The sequence below is a fragment of the Hoplias malabaricus genome, chromosome 2 (genome assembly GCF_029633855.1).
Source record: "Hoplias malabaricus isolate fHopMal1 chromosome 2, fHopMal1.hap1, whole genome shotgun sequence".
NCBI classification, from domain to species: Eukaryota; Metazoa; Chordata; class Actinopteri; order Characiformes; family Erythrinidae; genus Hoplias; species Hoplias malabaricus.
Window position 1 is genome coordinate 33,565,660 of NC_089801.1, and position 22,101 is coordinate 33,587,760.

The 22,101-nt window shown below is 39.6% G+C and overlaps 1 protein-coding gene across 1 annotated transcript in view; it reads left to right on the forward strand.

The window, feature by feature from the left end:
- The window catches only part of drd2b (dopamine receptor D2b), a 64,400-nt gene extending 52,701 nt beyond the window's left edge, over positions 1 to 11,699 (forward strand). The window contains exons 3-8 of the mRNA XM_066659799.1: positions 4,306 to 4,415; positions 4,829 to 4,965; positions 6,571 to 6,767; positions 9,584 to 9,670; positions 9,984 to 10,329; positions 11,503 to 11,699. Of these exons, the coding sequence (XP_066515896.1) occupies positions 4,306 to 4,415; positions 4,829 to 4,965; positions 6,571 to 6,767; positions 9,584 to 9,670; positions 9,984 to 10,329; positions 11,503 to 11,699 (1,074 nt within the window). The remainder of the gene's footprint in view (positions 1 to 4,305; positions 4,416 to 4,828; positions 4,966 to 6,570; positions 6,768 to 9,583; positions 9,671 to 9,983; positions 10,330 to 11,502) is intronic.
- The last annotated feature ends 10,402 nt before the right edge of the window (positions 11,700 to 22,101 follow it).

Sequence of the window (22,101 nt, forward strand, 5' to 3'; positions counted from 1 at the left end):
ACCCTCTTCTCATCTAGCATATAGCCTTTAAAAAAGCTGGAACATGTCTGTGAGTAATTTAATTGCATTCTACACCTACAGCGGAAGTCTTCAAATCCACATGTTAAGTAAACCACATTATAATCAGCGTTTAAAAAGACACTCTGTTGGTGGTTAATTTATTAAACTTGGTGGTAAATGGTTAAACATCCATCCATCCATCCATTATCTGTAACCGCTTATCCAATTTAGGGTCGCAGGGGGTCCAGAGCCTACCTGGAATCATCGGGCGCAAGGCAGGAATACACCCTGGAGGGGACGCCAGTCCTTCACAGGGCAACACAGACACATTCACTCACACCTACGGACACTTTCGAGTCGCCAATCCACCTGCAACGTGTGTTTTTGGACTGTGGGAGGAAACCGGAGCACCCGGAGGAAACCCACGCGGACACGGGGAGAACACACCAACTCCTCACAGACAGTCACCCGGAGTGGGAATCGAACCCACAACCTCCAGGCCCCTGGAGCTGTGTGACTGCGACACTACCTGTTGCGCCACCGTGCCGCATGGTTAAACATATTAACATAAAAACATAAACATATAAACATATAAAGCTGATAGGCTTAATGTCGACTGATGGGGAAGACAAAGTAATGTTAGTATTAGGCAGGATCTGAGGTTTAACATTGAGAAGGATGTGGGGTCATTATTTTGCATACAAAAGTTCACTGTTGCCCTTTCCATCTATGTGTTATAACTGGTTATTCTTCTGTGGAGAGTATTACAGAGTGTGTGTGTGTGTATAATTGATCACTGGTTTCCACAATCAGAGCATCTAAATATAGCTGAATTCACTAATATAGGGGCATCTACAAATGTTTGGACATACTGTATTAATCCACATCTTGAGAAACTCCTAATGTAAAGGGAATGCAAAAGAATCTGGGGAACTACATTTTATCACATCAACATAATATCCCCACAGTTTGTTTTCATTCAGAATCTTTTAAGGTGTAGCCCATATGTGGTTGAAGTTTAACTTGTCTGTGAGATTTTGTTCACTGTTTGAATTACCACAGAAACTTGTTTGCAACTGTTTAGTTTTGTAGCACTTTCAGTCTGTGTTTATTTTCATGTTATTAACTGATCCAACTGTCCAATTGCCTCCAGATGCCGCTTATCTTGGCTCAGCCAGTGAAGTCCAGAGAGAGAATGCCTGAGCTATTTCAGTTCTAGACCCTTAGTTTTGACCCCATTTGCTGAGCTAGGGCTGTGTACAAACACTGGACCTTTTTTCCAATGTGCAAACAGACCGGAGAGCTATAAAATTGAAAAGAAGCATTCTTTGAAATTTATAAAAAAATTAATTAATTTAAAATCTTGTACATCACCTTTAAAACTTCATGACTAAATCTAGTGTTCCAAAGACAAAAGGCAATCTTTTCCCCACGGTGTGTTCACTATTCCACATTGAGCCAAATGCCAAGGATGGTCAATGTCTGTAAAATGGCACTTTTCTTTAATCGTGCAAAAAATGGAAAGATAATAAGGAAGTGATACAACACAAAGCCAGTCTTCTGGACAGGTGGCTGTCAGTTTTTGAATTTTCCCTCAGTGATTTCTCTAGGACTGTGACAGGTAGACCCACCTTGACAGCTTTGTACGGCACAAGCAATTGAACACTTTGAAGTTTGAAAGAGAGAACACAGTGATGTTTGCTTTCTGGAAGTTTTCCTGCCATGCGGCTGAGATATAGGATAAAAATGAACCCAACTCAATGTGCCGTCACAATGCGTTAACTTTTGCATTTGTTTACATTATGTTTTTACTGCAGTTAAGCCACTTTCACTTAACAGACACTGCAGCCGCTGCCCTTGCCTTGTCATCAGACAGATTTCAGAAAGATGCGAAAACAAGAAATTGTACACAAACCACATTTACTGTGCTGCCTGGACATTAAACATTCTTCATCCTGCTGGGGATCTGCTGTGTCAGTTGCAAATGAGCCGAGTGCATCTAAAAAATCTGCCTGAAGATAGAGCACAGCAAATAAACATTCTTCAGAATAAAAGTGCTACAAAGGTTCTTTGGAGCAATGCCATAGAACCACCACTTTACACTATCCATCCATCCATCATCTGTAACCGCTTATCCAATTTAGGGCCGCGCGGGGTCCAGAGCCTACCTGGAATCATCGGGCGCAAGGCAGGAATACACCCTGGAGGGGATGCCAGTCCTTCACAGGGCAACACAGACACACACACATACGGACACTTTCGAGTCGCCAATCCACCTGCAACGTGTGTTTTTTTTTTTGGACTGTGGGAGGAAACCGGAGCACCCGGAGGAAACCCACGCGAACACGGGGAGAACACACCAACTCCTCACAGACAGTCACCCGGAGCGGGAATCGAACCCACAACCTCCAGGCCCCTGGAGCTGTGTGACTGCGACACTACCTGCTGCGCCACCGTGCCGCCCCACTTTACACTAGTTGCTTTAAAGTACCTGGACAAAATTTAAAACATGATTAAAGGGTTCTGTAGGTATCCCATAAGGATTCTTCAGTGGCTTCACTCCAAGCAGACTGTTTAAGGGCCTTTATTGTGAAGATAGCTGATTAGGAAAGGCTTTTAAGTGCATTCATAATTTGTGATATCTCCTCAAGGTTTTGTAAGCATTTGTGATGATAATTCTGTTTAGAAATAAAAAAATAAATCAAATCATATTTATGTTTATGTCTAACTAGGTGGGCCCAACCTAAATCAAGATAAAACAGTAACAAAATATGAATGAATGAATATCCAGCTATGTAAGACTGTGTTTTTAAAGGAACCTATTTTGAGGGGGAAAAAACACTTCTTCGGTGTATGTGCACATTAATTTGAGGATCTGAAGCCCACCAATTCAACAACTGTGAAAAAAGCCACCCTGCCTAACTCATAAAACATGGGATAAAATGAGTTCTTGTTTTGTCCTGTGTCTTATGTACAGGGTGGGCCATTTATTTGGATACACCTTAATAAAACGGGAATGGTTGGTGATATTAACTTCCTGTTTATGGCACATTAGTATATGGGAGGGGGGAAACCTTTCAAGATGGGTGGTGGCCATTTTGAAGTCTGACATTTTGGATCCAACTTTTGTTTTTTCAATGGGAAGAGGGTCATGTGACATGGTTTTAACGTAACTTTATTCTTTATTCTTTCATGAGTTATTTGGATAACCTCAAGGCCACTGGATATGCGAAATTGCTACATGATGATGTGTTTCCCACTTTATGCACTGAAGCTGGCACATTCCCTGAGTTTTTCCAGAAAGATGGTGCACCACCACATTATGGGTGTCAGGTCTGAGCATTCCTACATGAACAGTTTCCTGGAAAGTGGATTGGTTCATCGTGGGCCAATTGAATGGCCCCCAAGGTCTCACGATCTGACCCCCTTAGACTTTTATCTTTGGGGTAATCTGAAGGCAATTGTCTATGCTGTGAATATACGAGATGTGCAGCACCTGAAACTACGGATACTGGAAGCCTTTGCTAGCATTTCTCACTTATTCAGAAGTGAGAGTGTTCAGAAACCAAAAGCTGGTCACAGCCAAAGCCGGTCACAGAAAGTTTATCAAGAGCCCAGAACTGTGTTCCATTGTGGAACAGGAAAAATCTGTCCCCTTTAACTCTATGGAACTTGACAAGGTAAAAATGTAGAATGCTCCTGTTATAACTGATTCAGCTGTGAGGCGTCAGTGATGCACCAGGTTTGATTGATGCGCTGTTTTTGTTTCTGAAACGTCACATTTATGCTGGCAGTGTGGATTTACTGAAGGCTTTGTGAAGCAAGGCAGTGCTACATTTACCTTTCTGTTGTGGTTGTGTTGTCACAACCACAGATGTTCAGTCACTTCTGATTAGTCTTAACTCCTTATCAGGCTGTATGCTATTGGACAAAATTTCACAACGTAACACCTAGATAATATTTGATGTTGTAGACTGTAATAAATACTACAGCTTTGCAGTTAAACAGTGGCACATCTTCACTTTGTGATTGTGCTAAAATCATTTCATCTTTCAGTTATACGCTATATAAAGGGTATATTTCATTTTGCAGTTGTAGTATGTTATAGTTGTATCAAACTCTAAACATCTCAAACAACACATCATGTGTAATTGTGGTTTGCTCCTGTGTTCAGGACTAGCTAAATTACATTTTGTATTTCTATGCTGTGTTTACTACATTTTATCATAAAGGTGTGAGTTGTGCTGTTCTTCCTTATGCATTTTAACTCATATATTGGTGATGTTTTTTCTGCATGTGTTGCAGGTTGTGGGGGAGTGGCGCTTCAGTAAAATCCACTGTGACATCTTTGTCACTCTGGACGTCATGATGTGCACAGCCAGCATCCTTAATCTGTGTGCTATTAGTATTGACAGGTAGGTCTCCCATGAAATTGTCATCAATCCATGGTGGACTGAGAAATGGCTGTGCATATGCTGGATCGATGGGATATAGTTTGCAGGGAGGGGGAAAGAGAGAGAAAGGAGAAGAGAAAGATTGATGGAGAGGGAACCAGAGGGAAAAGAGACAGGGCGAGTGAGAGGCTATGTTTCAGCTCGGTGACTATATAAAAGTGTCTTTTTTACTCTAAAGGTTTCTTGGGCAGTCCATTAAAACAGCAAGAGATTTGAGGCATCTTTGAAGGATTTACTTTGCGGATATGAGTTCAAAGTGCATTGCAAGTAAAGCAGTCTATTACACAGGGAAAACAGAGAACAATTCTGTAGAAAAGATGGTTATCATCATCATGTTTTTATCATCTCCTCTCTCTCTCTCTCTTTCTCTACAGGTACACAGCTGTTGCCATGCCCATGTTGTACAACACGAGGTACAGCTCGAAGCGGCGTGTCACTGTAATGATCTCTGTGGTTTGGGTTCTTTCCTTCGCCATCTCCTGCCCCCTGCTGTTTGGGTTAAACAACACAGGTAATCAAAAACACAGCCGCTCATTTTGCCGCCAGGTGCCCAGTTGATCTCTGCCCTCCGTTCTCAGTCTGACAGCTGCACAAGATTCACGACACCTGACGGGCTGCTTTTCCGACTGGTTTACTCACAGCTGTCAGAATTACAAGCAACAAAGTGTCTGCTAATGCTAATTTGTTATGTAGAAGCCTCCACAGGTGTATGACCTGAAAGGCTAGTATCAAAGCCAATCAAGAGATATGTTAATGCATCTTTTCAGCTATATTAAGCCCAGTTAAAATTTGCTACACAATTACACTGCGTTTCCAGCTTGGCAGAAAGATGACATGGAGAAACACTATATCACTTGCAGCAGTGAAGCATAAAAAAAATATAAATCACCAGAGGTGGTGCCAGCAGAGGTAGGAGGTGAGACAGAGCCCTTACTGTGTCTTAAGTAACCTTTATTGAGCCCTTAAAAGGGTACAAAGTAAGGAGCCAAGAGTAAAAGCAGCAATTTGGGCTTGGTGTAGGGAGGATCTGAAGCCTCACCCTGCCAGTGAAAACCAACACACACAACAACACAAACACAAAATCCCCGCCATTGTAAACACAAAAACCCTTAAATAAACTAAAAACAAACCTGAACCAATAAAAACGGCCCCATGAGTTCCCCAGCCTCGCTCCCTATACTGTGCTACCACTATGTAAATGGTCACATGAACAGATCTATTAAACACTTCCATTGAAGTTTATATGCCATATAAGTGTCTTCCACAGGCGTCCGTATCAGCTATTTTAAAAGTATTTGTATTCACTGGGAAGTTTTGAATTGTTTTAAACATATAATTAGCATATTCATTCATTCATTCATTCATTCATTCATTCATTATCTGTAACCGCTTATCCAGTTCAGGGTCGCGGTGGGTCCAGAGCCTACCTGGAATCATTGGGCGCAAGGCAGGAATACACCCTGGAGGGGGCGCCAATCCTTCACAGGGCAACACACACACTCACACCTACGGACACTTTTGAGTCACCAATCCACCTACCAACCTGTGTTTTTGGACTGTGGGAGGAACCCGGAGCACCCGGAGGAAACCCACGCGGACACAGGGAGAACACACCAAACTCCTCGCAGGCAGCAGGAATTGAACACACAACCTCCAGGTCCATGGAGCCGTGTGACTGCAACACAACCTGCCACCCCCAGTTAAACAAATGAAGGAAAAAACAAGAACTTTCCCACAGAAAGAGACTGACAGAATTGAATAAAAATCACTAGAGGTAACACATGAGATAACTGGAGGAGTAGTAATCTACATGAGGTCTTTTCCCTTAGTGGTTGATGTTACAGTGCATGTTAGTTCATCATGGAATAGTTTTCCCATTATTTCTGGATTATGTAGAGTAGAAGAGCCATAAACACTGAAATAATCTTCTGAACACTGGTTTAATGGGTCTTCTTTTAGAAATGGTTTATAGAGTATTGAATATGTTCTCGGATGAAGCTGTTACAGAAGACGAATGAAAAAATAAAATGGTTCTGCCACTGTTACAGGTCAAAAAACCATATTTAAACCTAATGTAGCCTAATGTAATCTAACTTAAACCCCTTATCTCTCTTAGCAACGCGAAACGACGCTGTGTGTGAGATCGCCAACCCAGCCTTCGTGGTCTACTCCTCTATCATGTCCTTCTACGTGCCCTTCATCATCACACTGCTCGTCTACGTGCAGATCTATGTGGTGCTGCGCAAGCGTCGGAAAAGGGTCAACACTAAGCGCAGTCAGAAGAGCGATACAGAACCTCAGCCTCAGCTCAAGGTGAACACAGCGCTCCTGAGGAAATAACTCAGCATCATCTGCACAGCACATACTGTCAGAGGCCTGTCAGAAAGAGGCCATCCACTGCCTGGAAACCGAGGAGCAGCTGCTCGCATTAATTATTTCACCAACTAGAGCTAACGCCAACAACAGTTACCAGGAGGGATTTGGTCGAAGTTGCTTTGCAGACACTTGTTTGAACTGGTGTCAGGTTTTTTTTACCATTCATTATTTTGCATAAATCTCAAAAGAGATAGTTTTGGCCAAGAGTCAATTTTCCACTGTTCTTTGGCCCTTATCCTAAACGTAGTCAATCAGCCAAGACATGTTTGGTGTCTAAAGTATTCTTCTTTAGATTTGCACTTTATTTACAAAGCTTATGCAGCTTATACTCTGAGTTAGCATCATGCCAAGTTGCTAGACTTGTTTCAATGGCCTTTGACCTTCTGCAACATACTGTTCTCTATAAAATGGATGAAAGGGTATTGCTCAGCTAAATCCTTTTAAATTGCTTTCATTGTTATAGATAACAGTATGTCATACAAGGTCAGAAACCACATAAGAAATTCTGTTTCAACCCTTTCACTTTTACTTGTAAAGAGTTAGAATATCAAATGTTTAGGCACATATAGGGGATATTTATTTTTCCTAATTCTTAAGCCATTTGTATCTCAAAGCTTAACTTCAGAGGCAGATGAAGTTAATATATAGCAGGAGTTAATTTGTATTTCACTGTTTAGGAAATTATCTTAAATTATGCAGTAAAAATAGTTTACAAAATGAAATGCTCCTCAAACAATTAGCTTTTATTTAGAGCTTTTTTAGAACATTAGTGAAATTTAGATGTAGAAATCGCTCAGCCCTATTTATATCGTATTAAATACATTTCGTGTTTTATTAAAAGTGCATTAGTCAAATGTCTGTCCTCATTAATGTTTTTAAGCCAATCAGTGGTGTTGTGTTGTAAGGTTATTGGTTGGTGCCAAAGCTGGTACAGGGCAATTATTCATGTCAGTCACTGTGTGTTTACTGCAGGCAGAGTTAGGTGTTCGCTTGTGATTTTGAAAAATTTCCTGTTGGCTGTTGTTCATTGAAATTATTTTTATGCTAAAAAAACACTGGACATTCACTGCTTAAAACCATATAGTGTCCACATCTCATTAAATATAAGTCTCGTCTCTCCCATTGAGTATGAAAAGAGAAGAGAAAAAATATTCAAATAACTATAAATATTCTGTAAATCTGTAGAGAAAAAGGGACTCCATGGAGGTGTGTGATAGTCTTTCTGCTGTTAGAAAACAACTCAGGGCTATTGGTAAGATTATAGGGTATGGAGCTTTCAGAAAGCTCTTATTGCAAAAAGGAAGTGGACAGTGAAGGGGAATGTTCATACTTCTGTCCACAGTTTGCTCCAGATTCATAAGAATTATTTGAAAGGCAAACATTTTCTAGGACTGAAGGTTTGAAAGAATAAATTCTGAAAAAATATGTATATAGTATGGTGCAGCATTCTGTTATGTGTATATTTACAGTAGCACGTACTGATTGTTGGCCCTGTGCTTAGATAAAATGAGCTGAAAGGAAGGTCTCTGGCGTTTGGAGTGTGCTGTAGAAGAGCAACAGAGAGCCACAGAGGCAAGTGCACAGGAGAACAGCTGAAGGTCTTGCAGCCTGACGAACACAGTGCTTGATTGAGTTTAATGGATAGATGTGGCGTGCGCTCTGTAAGTTTGAGCGCATCATGAAGGCCAGTGCTGTGTTTTTTGTGATGCTCTTGTTTTAAGGTTTCCCCTGTGTGCTGGCTATTTGTTGATATGGGGTCTCACGCTTGTCACACGCTGAATATGCATTACCCAGTGGAGAGCTCTGAGAGTACAGCCATTAAGGCTAGGAAATGCTGCCACATCAACAATTAGAGGTAATTTTCCTGCACTGTGCATTGTTTAACACCATTCCCTTTATATCCTGACATGGACCAGTTCTTCCTGGGTTTTTTTTTTCTCTTCTTTTTTAAAAAAAAAAAGCAGAATGTACAGGGATCAAAGAAACAAGGCCAGGAATGTGGAATTAACACAGCTCCCTAGAGTAATACACCCAGACAGGGATTGTTTGCTCCCCAAAAGCATGTAAGGGATCTTTTCCTGACATGAAATAAAAGGTAGAGAGTAAATGTGTTCTTTTAATGAAAGGTTCGCTGTACAATTAGCTTTTTTGTTTTCATATTATTTTTTCCTTATTGCTGAAGAGAACTTTTAATGATCCGTTTGACCTAACCTTAGTGCAGTATACTCATTGATTTATTTTTTTTAAACCATCTGGCTTATAATTGCCTTTCTGGATCAATGAGTATGTGGGTCCTGCTTTCATTTTGTTCGCTATTTTTTTTTTTTTTTTTCTAGTTTGAAACGTCTGAGGTTTTTTGTGGGACACTATATCCAATTAAATTCCAGTACCTCTCTCTCTCTCTCTCTCTCTCTCTTTCTTTCCCTCTCTTTCTCTAGCCAGTGAGTAGTAGATGTTTGTAATTAAGTGGCCAAGTAATGGTAGGTGTTCCCAAAAATGTAGCCAATGCGTGTGAGCCTTGCTCTCCAAAATTTCCATTAGAGGAACTCGTCCTCTCTCTCTCTCTCTCTCTCTCTCTCTCTCTCACTCACTCACTCACTCAGTGGCCACTGATTATTGTTATCTCCGACTTCACAGACATGGCACAGAGTTGGGGGAGAGCCAGGGAAATGGGTTTAAGGAAAAATCTTCTGCATACATTTGTTATAAAATCAAACACCTGCTGAAGTGTTTTGTTGTTGTATTTCCCTCAGGAAAAGTGCACTCACCCGGAGGATGTGAAACTCTGCACATTTGTCCTAAAAACCAATGGGAATTTGCCTGCCAAAAACAAGAAGGCAGTAAGTCTGCTTATGTCAACCTTTATGCACCAATAGAATCAATGTCAGGACAAACAAAATAGTCCATTTACAGAAGAATTATAATAATATAAAAACATATTTTTATGTACATATATAAACACACACACACACACTATTTAGGACAGAATTGATGCTCAGACTGCGGTTGGTGATAATCATTTCCTTTGCTAACAAAATAATAGAACTGAATTATCATCAGTTATAGATTAATTATAAATGAGCATTGTTGCAGAGACATAGATGGATTCTGGCTGTAGATAAGTGTGCTCTGTACTTGTATCTCTGCTCACAGCTGCTGATAAAGGAAGTGGTGCATCAGGGCGGTGGTGTAGAGATGGGTCTGATAGCCAGCACTAGTCCTCCAGAGAAGATGAAGCTGTCAGCCACCTCAGCAGGAAACCTTCTGGCCAGCCAGAGCCCCAGCCACGCTTCACCTTCCCATGAAGAGTGGCAGCCCCACGGCGAAGAAAAAAACGGCCACGCCAAGGACGCCCAGGCGCCCAAAGAGCCCAGACCTTACGAAACACAGGCCTTACCTAACGGCAAAACCCGCACCACTGTCACCAAGACCATGAGCAAGAGGAAGATGTCCCAGCACAAGGAGAAGAAGGCCACACAGATGTTAGCTATTGTTCTAGGTGGGTCAGGATGAAGATTTACCAAAGTGCAAAACGACTTTGATTTTCAATATTTTTGTCATGCTGTTCTAAATATGTTATTACACCCAGAGAAATCAACTGTTGTCATTTTGCTATTCACTCATTCATTGTCTGTAACTGCTTATCCAGTTCAGGGTCGCGGTGGGTCCAGAGCCTACCTGGAATCACTGGGTGCAGGGTGGGAACACACCCTGGAGGGGGCGCCAGTCGTTCACAGGGAGACACACACTCACATTCACTCACACCTATGGACACTTTTGAGCCACCAATCCACCTACCAACATGTGTTTTTGGACCATGGGAGGAAACCGGGGCACCCAGGGGAACCCATGTGGACACGGGGAGAACACACCAAACTCCTCACAGCAAGTCACCTAAAGCGGGACTCGAACCCAGAACCTCCAGCTCCCTGGAGCTGTGTGACTGCTACACCACCATGCTGCCCTTGGTTTGCTATGCTGAGATTAATTAATCTAATACATATTCAATGACATGGTGTGTAATGCGGTAAATTACATTAAGGGCAGAGAGGAAACACAACATAACCCGGGGAACAGTGTAGCAGTTTTATTATGTACTGTAGTTAAACCATGGTTCTAATATAAAATATATGTGTTCTAATTATAATTAATGAGAGCTTAAAGCCACACAAAACTTAATGTCACCTTGCTCAAAGCCAAATATCGACTAGAGGGTTAAATATCCACTCATGCTTTGGGCTGTGGAGCTGTGTCTTACTGAAGTGTGTAGTCTTTCTAGACGAGCAGCCTCTATTACTCCAGGAAAAGCAAGCAAACTTCTACTCATTTTAGAAGGAACATTATATAAGCAGGTGTCTGCAAACTCTACACAATACCACGTAAATTGCCCTAGAATGTTTCTGCATTATAATGTTTTGTTGACAGCGGTGGGAAAAAACCAGGCTCCCCTCAATTTGACCCCTGACTGTGATAGATCATTAAAACCTGTTACCATCGCTATAGCTGAAGCTTTGATTGAACCTTTTTCTATAGCACTCGGCATAAAAAACCTATCCACAAGCGCACAGCACTGCCATAAGTGCCTTTGTAATGGGCTCGGAGGCAGCATCACATCAGTCTGAGCCCTGTTTCCTCACAGCAGGAGGTGTAACCATTAGCATCTCTCTTTCAGGTGTTTTCATTATATGCTGGCTGCCCTTCTTCATCACTCACATCCTGAAGACTCACTGCACAAGCTGCTACGTGCCTCTGGAAATGTACGACGCCTTCACGTGGCTGGGTTACGTCAACAGCGCTGTGAACCCCATCATCTACACCACCTTCAACGTGGAGTTCCGCAAGGCTTTCATGAAGATCCTGCACTGCTGACTGCAGTCTTCTGTGTGTGTGTGTTTAAGAGAGGGAGTGTTTGTGTGTGTGTGTGTGTGTGTTTGGATTCTCGTGAAGAGGTTAGTGCCATCTTTCACTCTGGCTTGGGAGTGTGCTTCATGTTTATTTATTTTTTAATTTTTCAAAATAATAATAATAAAAAAAGGACTCCTAATACTCGTGGCAGATGTTGAGGCTTATTGGCTTGATTCAAACGAATGTAAATATGAACATTTTTTGGTGGGTTTCGCCATTTCAGTCTTTAAAGGCCTCTGAAAGATGCTGCTGGAGTGTGTGTGTGTGTGTGTGTGTGTGTGTAAGTGTGTGATGAATTACAAATCACTTAATGGAGGACAGTCTGCAGCAAGTAATGCTTGCTCCAAATGCATAACATTTTACATCCTACCCAGATGTGAGTTTTACAGATGGATGTTATTTTGGTAAATGAGAATGTTTTAAAGATAAGTGGTATGCAACTTTTAAAATATTAGTTCAAGTTCAGTACAAAGAAGCCAGAACCTAAAGGAGCTATCAGTGAGTCTGTTTTCCACCACCAAAAAGTATCACAAAAATATTATTTTGATATTTTCTATCAAGTGCAGCTCACATGAGAGGAAGATTGAACCAATTTTTGCACCATAGAATGGGTCTCCCATATTGGGGCGGCCATGTTTAAAACAAGGTTTAGTACAAGTTATTTGACACTTGATTCAGTCCACTAGGTGTCAGTATAATCACTGTTATAACATGAAGAAGTGAAAACAGAGAAAATGATTGACTGCTCATTTATAATGGCCACTTAATGTTTCTTCAGTGAACATGGTCACCTTGAAAGGTTTTACAGGTCAAGCACAGAAAAGAATCAGTATTAACAGATTTGTTATCTACATATTTTACATATCTACTACTGATCTGTTTATTAGTGTCAATATGTGAATACTGAATATGAAGAAGAGCTCTAATATGTGAAGTGAATGAGTGGAAACCCAGGATGGCCAAACAAAGCCATAGCAAAAGTCCTCCCAAACACAGAAATGAATGCCTTTGACTAACCGACCATGAAGGACTTTTAAATTGTAAATAGTGCAATTTTATTAAAGCCCATGACAAAAATGAACATGCATGTCACACTGATACTTCACTTTTACATAACCAGTATAGGTCTACTGTATACAACTGCTCTACTGCTCTACCACAAGACCATCCCTCCCAGCTCTGTAAAGTTGTAACTACGTTTTTTAAAGTCTTATACTATACACTGAAAAAAAAAAAAGAAAAAAGAGTATTTAAATACTTGTCTGAGATGATCCATGGCCAGTGTGTGTGAATTTTTTATTATTTTTTTTTTTTTTTTGCATTAAGCCTTTAAAGGACTGAAGGTACCTCCTTTAAATGATAAAGTTTTCATTGTATTTCTGAGTTTGATTTTCTGAATAAGAATTTGTGAACATATCCTGAAACATGTTTCTAAACAAGTAATACAAAAACAGAATAAAGGGGTGCAACATATCCTTTGTTATGACCTTACCTTAAGGAGGTTTTCATAAAAATAGATTGATTTTCTCAGAAGACAGAGAGGATCAGCATAGGTTAAAATTAATGTTATATTAATGTTATATTTTGACCAGAGGTTTGCTGTCTACTGTTTTGTGAATCCACTGAAAGATGAGGCTGGTGCACATAAATGTCTACACCTGTCTACAGTGTCAGAAATAAAGATACTGTCCAAGTAGATTGTTGTTCACCAAAGGTATTACTCCATGTTCTAACAGTGGTCCTAAGGTCCAACTGTGCCCATTTACATTGGTGAATTCAGCTAATTTAAAAAAATATATATATATATAAATATATATAAATATTATATATATATATATATATATATATATATATTCCAAAAAAATGCTGTGGAGTTTAAGGTCACCATGTCCAATACTAAGCATCGGCTGGGTATAGCAGTCAGTCTGATGGCGCTTCATCCAGAACTTATCATCCAAAATCAGTATCTGAACCCTTAATATTCTTGGGCTGAATGCCCTTTAATCTTCACCGAAATGTTACAATATGTACACTGATATCTACTGTCACTGTGGTGATAACCTTCACTATCAGTGGTGGGACCCCCAAATGGTACCTTCATACTACTTAAAGATTTTTATTTTGTTTTTTGACTTTTTAACAGTTTAGGCATACATACAGATATGCAATGTTCCCTCAGCAGCAATAGAGAATGTAATTGAAGGACTTTAAGACCACTTCTGTACCTTTACTGAACAACAGTGTACCTTGGAGGAATGTATAGGTTATAGTTTCCTGACAGTGTAAAGACCTTGCAGATAAGTATAATTCTGCTTTTGCTCCGTTTTCATTTAGCTAAAAAACTGCTGTTCTTCTCTCTCGTATTCTGAGAAAGCAGCTACTTGAATGTTTGAGCTCTGTGTCCTGGAATGTTGGCCAGTATGAAGGTCACTTTAATCAATGCTCTATTTATAAGGAGATTGCCATTTGTGACAAAGCCATGCATTGTGGCTGTTTAAAGAACTCAGACTTTTCTCTTCAGACGCTCAAACAGATTTTAGCAGGAGATAAAAGCGTGCCTACAGTAGCCATTTTAGTTTGGAAGGCAGGAAACCCAAAATGAATTGGAAGCCAAACCTGCAACAAGTGCAATTCAAGATTAGTTTTGTTTTTTATGTTACTGTTTATGAGTTTATACATTGACCTGTTTATTTAAATGCTATTTACATATTTATTTATTGATCCATTTATGTATGAACTGATTGAGGGTATTTGACATTGGCATGATCACTTTTGACTGACTTTGGGTTTTTTTGTTATGGGTTTATGTGTTTTTTTTTTTTTGTTGTTTTTTTGGGCGACTGTTGTTCTGTATTACAGTTACATATACAGTGTACACACATTCACAAAAAGCCCTGGATTCATTTGGCCCTCTCTTTTTTCAGTATGCTTTTTGTACAAATATAAAGGAATGTAAATGCAGAGCAGTAGGACCTGAACTATTTAATTCTTGATTACTATATAGAAATATGTACATATGCTGTATGTATGTAAAGTAAACATGTTCTGTTATGTGGTCTTGTCGGTGTAGAATATCACTGGGAACATTTTCATGTGCATTTCAGAGTCCGTGCAAACACACTGAAGATGGACATTTTCCATTAAAAAAAGGGACCACGTTTACATTGTAAGTAAAATTAAGTTTACTGTATGTCTTCTATTTTGTAATACTAATGTAAATGTTTGACTGAAATGAATAAAATACATGTAATGCATTGCAACTGGATCATTGCTATGATATTTAAATCACTGGGTGAATATGTAGCTTTAAAATGGCTGCTCTTTTATTTGGATAGGAACTGGCTGCTGAGTGTAATTCATGTTTACACACAGCCATCTCTCTCTGCTAATACACACTGGGGGAATGTGTGTAATCAAATAAAATGATGTTGTCTGCATGATAAACCACATATATCACTCATAATACAGACTGGACCGTGATATTACAATCATAAATTCTAGCCATTGTAACCACACAGCCACTGACATTAAAACACTTATAGGCACAATCAATATTAAATGCTAAAAAGTGAGCTAATCTGGCTAAAGTTAGCAGGCGCTACTATTTGCCAGTAACTCTCAAAAATCTTATAACACTGTCCTTAACAAAAGCTTACTTTGCAACACAACGTGTAACTTTAGCCATTCATCCACACAGCAAGTGGAGAAAAGCACTTATCGATGTTTAACTCGAAAAAGTGAGCTAATCCGGCTAAAGTTAGCAGCCACAAACATTGGCTCACTGCTCAATAATTCCCAAAAACCAGCCTTTCTCTCTCTCTCTCTCTCTCTCTCTCTCTCTCTCTCTCTCTCTCTCTCTCTCTCTCTCTCTCTCTCTCTCTCTCTCTCTCTCTCGCCCTCTCTACCATAATGCCCATACTGGGAATACCAAGCTAGATTCTTCTTGTAGCTAGATAACCACCTCAGGGTTGTGCCGTAAGTCATTGCACATTTTTTCAAGAGCCCTCCGCTCTGTGATTCAGAAGTTGCTTAGTCCAGTAAACCAGCAGTGTACCCGGCCACAGGCTCTATTCTCTGTATTACTGCCCCGTGGAACATCACAATCATTTAGAAATTGTCATTTTAAGGTAGAAATTTTACACAGTGTTCTTTTAAATAGCATCCCAATAGCTATAAATGAAAGTACTGGGAAAGGTCATTGCTTGGCATGGAGTCCAGCTGAATGTCAACATGCATCAAGATCAAGAAGACAAATTCAGTAACTTCAGCGGTGTGAATCTTGTTGTTTAAGTCTTGTGCTACTGTGCTGGGAATGGAGCTTGTGTTCAGTTGGAAATTATTGGCCATTTTCTTCCATTCTGTGTACTGCACCTTTATGTGCACTTCCCAACTTTAAACTGTATTCATGTCAATGAATGTTCATTGTTTGTATAGATCCCAGTGCATTTTGGCCCACAATACACTACAAGCCAGAGCAATTAGTGTGGAAATTTGAGACGGTAAAGGTTTTGTTCTTCACAATCTACTGTAAACAAAAGATATCAGAAGAGCACCCTGGAGCAACTGTGGATTTTCACTTTGATGTTTTCCTGATGTCTGTTTAAAGTGCTATTGCAGCCATGCTGAATAAGCTTAAAGTTCCAGTTCTTTCAGGATGTGGAAGTGTGTTAAGCTGTTCATTTTTGTTAATTTCAAGAAAGATCCTTAAAATGCAAGTGAGGCGTTCACAAGTGTCTGGAGCAGTCATCATTACAGCAGCAAAAAAGAAATTACACAGACAGATAATAATTACAGCCTACTGTGCTGAGGTACACATGGATGTTCTTGTTCTGATGGATCAAGATGCGTAAATTATAGAGAGTATCCAGAAATAAAACCTTCCTCCAATAGCTCCCACTCTATAATGGCATGTTAATTGTTTTTATTTTAGATCCCAGTTCTTGCCAACATCAATTTTTCAGAATTTGTGTTCTTTGCAGAATAGTGAGAATAACCCCAGACAACAGACATGTCCTGTGTTTTGAGAGATATATGACTTTTCATTTCCTCCCTAAGAACGGGACACTTCTCTTGTATTGATTGTACTTTCAAAATACACCCTTTCCATCCTGCTCCAGTTCCTGTAGCAACAACGCCCAGAAATAGATAAGAAAGTCCAGTGAAGGTGGTTATGTAATTCTACATGTCCAGCTCATGAGGTCATTACACAGAGGCCATTGTGTTCTTTTGGGCTTCAGCAGAGCGTCTCATTCACCTCATGAAACTCCCGAGTGGACACTCATTTCCTGTGCAGCCGCTGGCCTTGTCATGGAGCCCTGAGAGTGAGTGAATGAAGCTCTTCACCTCAGAGCTCAGGGGGCTCTTTGCTAGCAAAAACAAATCCTGTAAAAAGGACAGCTAAAGTAAAAATAAAACATTGATGTAATTTTACAGGGAAACTTACAGTAAACTACTGTTTCATTTAAATACAGAACATTGCTGTGGACAGAACATTGCTTCCTCACTAAATCAGAAAATAGTATGTAAATGTTTATATACTTTTATAATGTTAAATAATACACTATTCAGCTACTGCTTCCGAAATGGTGTTATGAACAGACTGCATTCTTTTCAGAATGAAACCAAACTACTTTGTGATGCTCTTGGAACAGTCTGTAAAAGCCTTGGGAAAATTGTGGCCTTTAGTAATGGAATTGAGGTTCCATTCTTGCTTTGTAAGCAAACCTAAGTCATTTCCTCTGGAGATGTACTTTAAAATAAAAGTGTCATGTAACAAAGGAGAGCAAATTCTTAAAGGAAAGGATGTTATTCCTTGTTTAAATCAAGCTGCCAATCTTAGACCTGGATATCAGTTTTTCTACAGAGTGTAATTCCAACGGTAACAAGGAAAAGTGTCCATTTCTCTCTTCTTCTGGACAGTGTTACTACTCATCACTGTGTCATTATGATAACACTTTCTGTGGATCTGGTATTCGTAATGCTTTAAAAAAAGCAGTATAAAGTCTGTATAATTTTAAATGTTATTATAATTACATGGAGGTCTCTTCCATGTCACCATGCATTATAAAACCTTTGAAAAGAATTTCCTTGCTATTAAAACAATTAAATGATCTGTTGGGTAATATTTTTATGAACACAATATAATGATTCATAACCCTATAAGTTGTGCTGCATAGTGGTGCTGCATGTAATGTCACTGTCACACAGCCTCAGAATCTCAAGGTTCTGGGTTCAAACCGCACCTAAAATGTCTCTGAGGGTTTTGGTGTGTTTCCCCTGTGTCTGAGTGGGTTTCTTCCAGGAGCTCTGGTTTTGTCCCACAGTCCAAACACACATGTGGTAGGTGAGTTGACTGTGGGAAACAAGGAAACCATTGTTTCATTGCTGAAATTGTCCACATGTGGGAGTGAAAGGGTGAATGTATGAAATTGTCCACAGGTATGTGTGTGAGTGACTAATACCCTGTGACAAGCTGGGTGTGTTCCTGCCTTGTTCCCAATGATTCCAGTGATGTTCAGGCGCCTCATAACTGCAATACTTTTTAAGGTAGAAAGGAACATTTGAATAAGATGTCAACTTTAGCCTGATTATGATTTAAAGTGGCATTTGGCTCTAAAGGTTTGCGACTGCACTGAATTTTTGGGACCTTGACCTTGAGTCATTATTTTTGGAGGATTTTTTATTTTTTTTTTACTTCATCTTAGGTGAAAAAGTTCTACTTTCAGTGTGGGTTGTGTAGGCACCTCTACCACAGAGACCCATTACCACAATCTTTGTCTGCTCTTACTGTTGCCTGACTCAATATTTAATATCAGGGGAGACTGTTTATTAGCTCCTACAGTGTGTGAGAGAGGAAACAATGTGAGTCAGAAAGAGAATCTACGCAGTAATTTATTTTTATTTTTACGTTATTTTCAAAGTTATATATGATTAAATATATACAATCTTAGATGGAAAACTGGGGAAATTCACTGATGTTTCTGTTTGCATTAATCTTACAGTACATATGTATATCTACATATTTTACAGTACATATTAATTTTACATACATATGCAAATCTTATGGAACACCTGAAAGCACATAAAACCCATATGAAAGGAGGGAATATCTCACAAAATTTGTCATTTAGGTCTAAGTACTTCTGAGTCAGTTCCGCCACATGGAAACCGCAACAATGAGCTGTACACTCTTGCCAAACTTAGTCAGAAGTACACAGACAAAACTGAAAACTTTGTGATATCCCTATGTCAAAAACCTAGGAGAGAACTTCATGTTCCTTCCAGGGCTCCATAACATCTAACTGCAATACTGTATACAGTGCCCCTGAAAAAAGAATAAACAACTGACACCCACTGTTTTTTATCCATGGTTTTATCTTATTAAAATGCGCATAATTCAACTGTAACCTGCAAATTCTCTTTTTTTTTTTTTTTTTTTTTTTTTTTTTTTTTTTACCCAACAGTATTGTCCACAATATGGGAGGCTAAGGAAAACTGGTGGTCCTATCTCTAGCTGGCTGATCAGTATGGGCCTCGTGTCTGCTTTGTCCTCTCCATGTCCCCTATTCTGGCGAAGCCAGCAGGCGAGACCCTTTAACAAAGCCTCTCTACTGCACTTTTTCAGCTGTATTTAAATGCCCATCTCTTTCTTTACGCCCCACAGCCTTGCCCCCAGCTGAACATTGTATCAGCCCCACAATACCTCGGCTACTACCATGCAAGCATTGCATTTGCCGGTCTTCTTGGAGAGAATAGTGAGAGATAATGGATAATCTATAGGGTGCGGCCCCCAGAATGAAATTGATTACTCTTTTGTTATCATCACTGCATGATTTACACCCTCGCAAAAACTCATGCTGGAATTTCCTATTGTTTTCCCTGCTGCGGAAGTCTGGGACACATTAGCTAAATAAAGTCACCAAAGTAGCTGGGTTTTTTGTTTTGTTTTGGGGGCTTTTTTGAGTGGTGTCCTTCAAAGGATATTTGTCTTAAAAACCTTTCCATTAAAAGTTCAACAAAGTCAAAAGAACCTCCCCTTGCATTTTTTTCTTCAATAACACTGATAGAAAATATGTGGATATTTTACAAAACTGGTAGTAAACTGGGTTCCGATTCCCAGTAAGGGTCCTTAGGCAAGACACCTAGCAGTATCCTACGTATCTAACATGACGGAAATTGTAAGTCTATAATGATGTGTGCATCTGCTGTAAATTATATTGAAATATTTTTATTATTGTTTCAGTATCAAGAAAGCTCTTGTCTTACTTTATCTTAGCATGGTGTTCTTTACTGAAGGGTGAATTATGTTTTCACATCTGGGAATTCTTAGCCCTGTTCTTTCAAACCTAATTGCTCACTAGCAGCTCAACATAACAAGGTTTCACCATCAGAGAGCAAAATTGTGTCATTGGGCACAATGCAGTATCGCACCCTAGAAAGTGTGCCAGTCTATTTATTATAGGGCATAACACACTTACACCTGTGGGCAGCTTGACACACTTATCCAGTCACTCACATGCTCACCTGAGTACAATTTCACACACTCATCCAGTCATACACACACACAGCTGTGGATAATTTTGCACAACCAAGTAACCTACAAACATGTGTTTTGGGAGATTGGTAGAAAGTTGAAGCACCCTGTACCCCACAACCCCAGGACCCATCAAAATAGAAATCACAAGCCATTTGGGAACATTTTCTGATCTTACAATACAGAAGCACCAATATCAGCATGGCTTTGCTCCAAATAAAAAACAAGTGTGCTGGGGTCTGATTTTTTTTTTCCTTCTTTGTTTACACACCAGCTCAAAAAGATCCGTGATCCAAATCAGCTGCTTAAATGTCACCCATTCAGCGTCCTGTTCTCTCTCCACTCGTATTATCCCCATCCACCCCCTCCACTTCCATTCATAATGTCAGCTCCTGCTTTCACTGGCCTCTAATCTGGGTTTTAGCAGCGTCCAAATGCAATAAAGCACCCTGTTTAGCTTCAATTAGCCAGCGTGCTCTTTGAGAAGCAGGATGGTGAATGGCAGCCTAATTGGATATTGAGTGATTAAAGTATCTACCCCTGTGAGGGGCGATTGCTATTGAGCGATATGCCAAAACTTTTTGCCCCGCAGACACGCAGAAACATCGGTGTTGTTGAGAACTGGAACGTGGCAGATGGAGGGAAGCAAGGCTGATTAACAGAGTGATGACCTTTATTGTGTTCTGTGTAATTCGCTACTTGGCTTCCTTTTTCTTTTCTTTTCTTTTTTTATTCGCACCACTCAACCCTCCCCTTTCGCATCCCTGTGATTCAATAAGAACTCAGCACAAAATTGGAGAGTCACATTACAAAATTTAACGGAAGACAGATGGCTGGACTGGGCCTCGCCAACGCGAGACATTCCAGCTGGAGCGGACAGTTTACAAGGTGAACAGTACAGGTGGTGTGGTGTTTTCCTTGTTATGGTTTTTATGAGTGTTTGTATGCATGCTAAAGATATTTTTTCAAGCAGAATACAAATCTACTGTAAGTTTACAGTTGCCTGCAACCATATACAGTATTTCTTTTGTCAAATTACTCTATTGGTATATCTGTGTTCCCAGAGTGCTATGTTTCTCATATATATCTCATGTCAACATTCACTGGATCCTATCTTTTCAGGGTCCTATGTTAACAGGCTATGTTCTTAGGGTGCAGTGTTCCCCGGCTTCTAAGTTCTCTGTGTCCTATGTTCCCAAGGTCTTACTTTTGCCGTCTGCAATGTTCTTCTGCATCCTATGTTCTCAGGGTTCTATATTCCCAGGGCTTTTTTCTTCTCAGCATCCTATGTTCCTTGGGAGAACACAAGTGGAGGTAAAGATGGTTAATTAACAGATAGTTAGCAGGATTACTGTATAAGATACAATATAAACTAATAAATGTAATAACAAACTAATTAGTATATATATATTAATTATTATTATTATTAATTAGAATAATTAGTGGCATTACTGCAAAAGTACTAGTAAGCTATTATGTTACTTCTTTACATGAATTAGCATATTTACTAATTTATTAACAATGGCAGTAGCAGTTAGTACACAGATAATGAATAATTAAGATATAAACTAACCTATTAATTACCAGTTTACTTAATTATTAATGCCTAGTACTAATGCTTAGTAATCAATTACTAAGTAACAGTTAATGCTTAGTAACAGCTAATGAAGAGTTAACTTCACAGTAAATAATGGGATATTAATCATTATTCATTCTATAATTAATGATTATTTAGCAAACATTAATGTAAAGTGTTACCAAAGGAACAGTATTGCATAGCTATACTGAGACCACCTTTCCCCCCATATATTAAGGAAGTGACATTCACGGCAG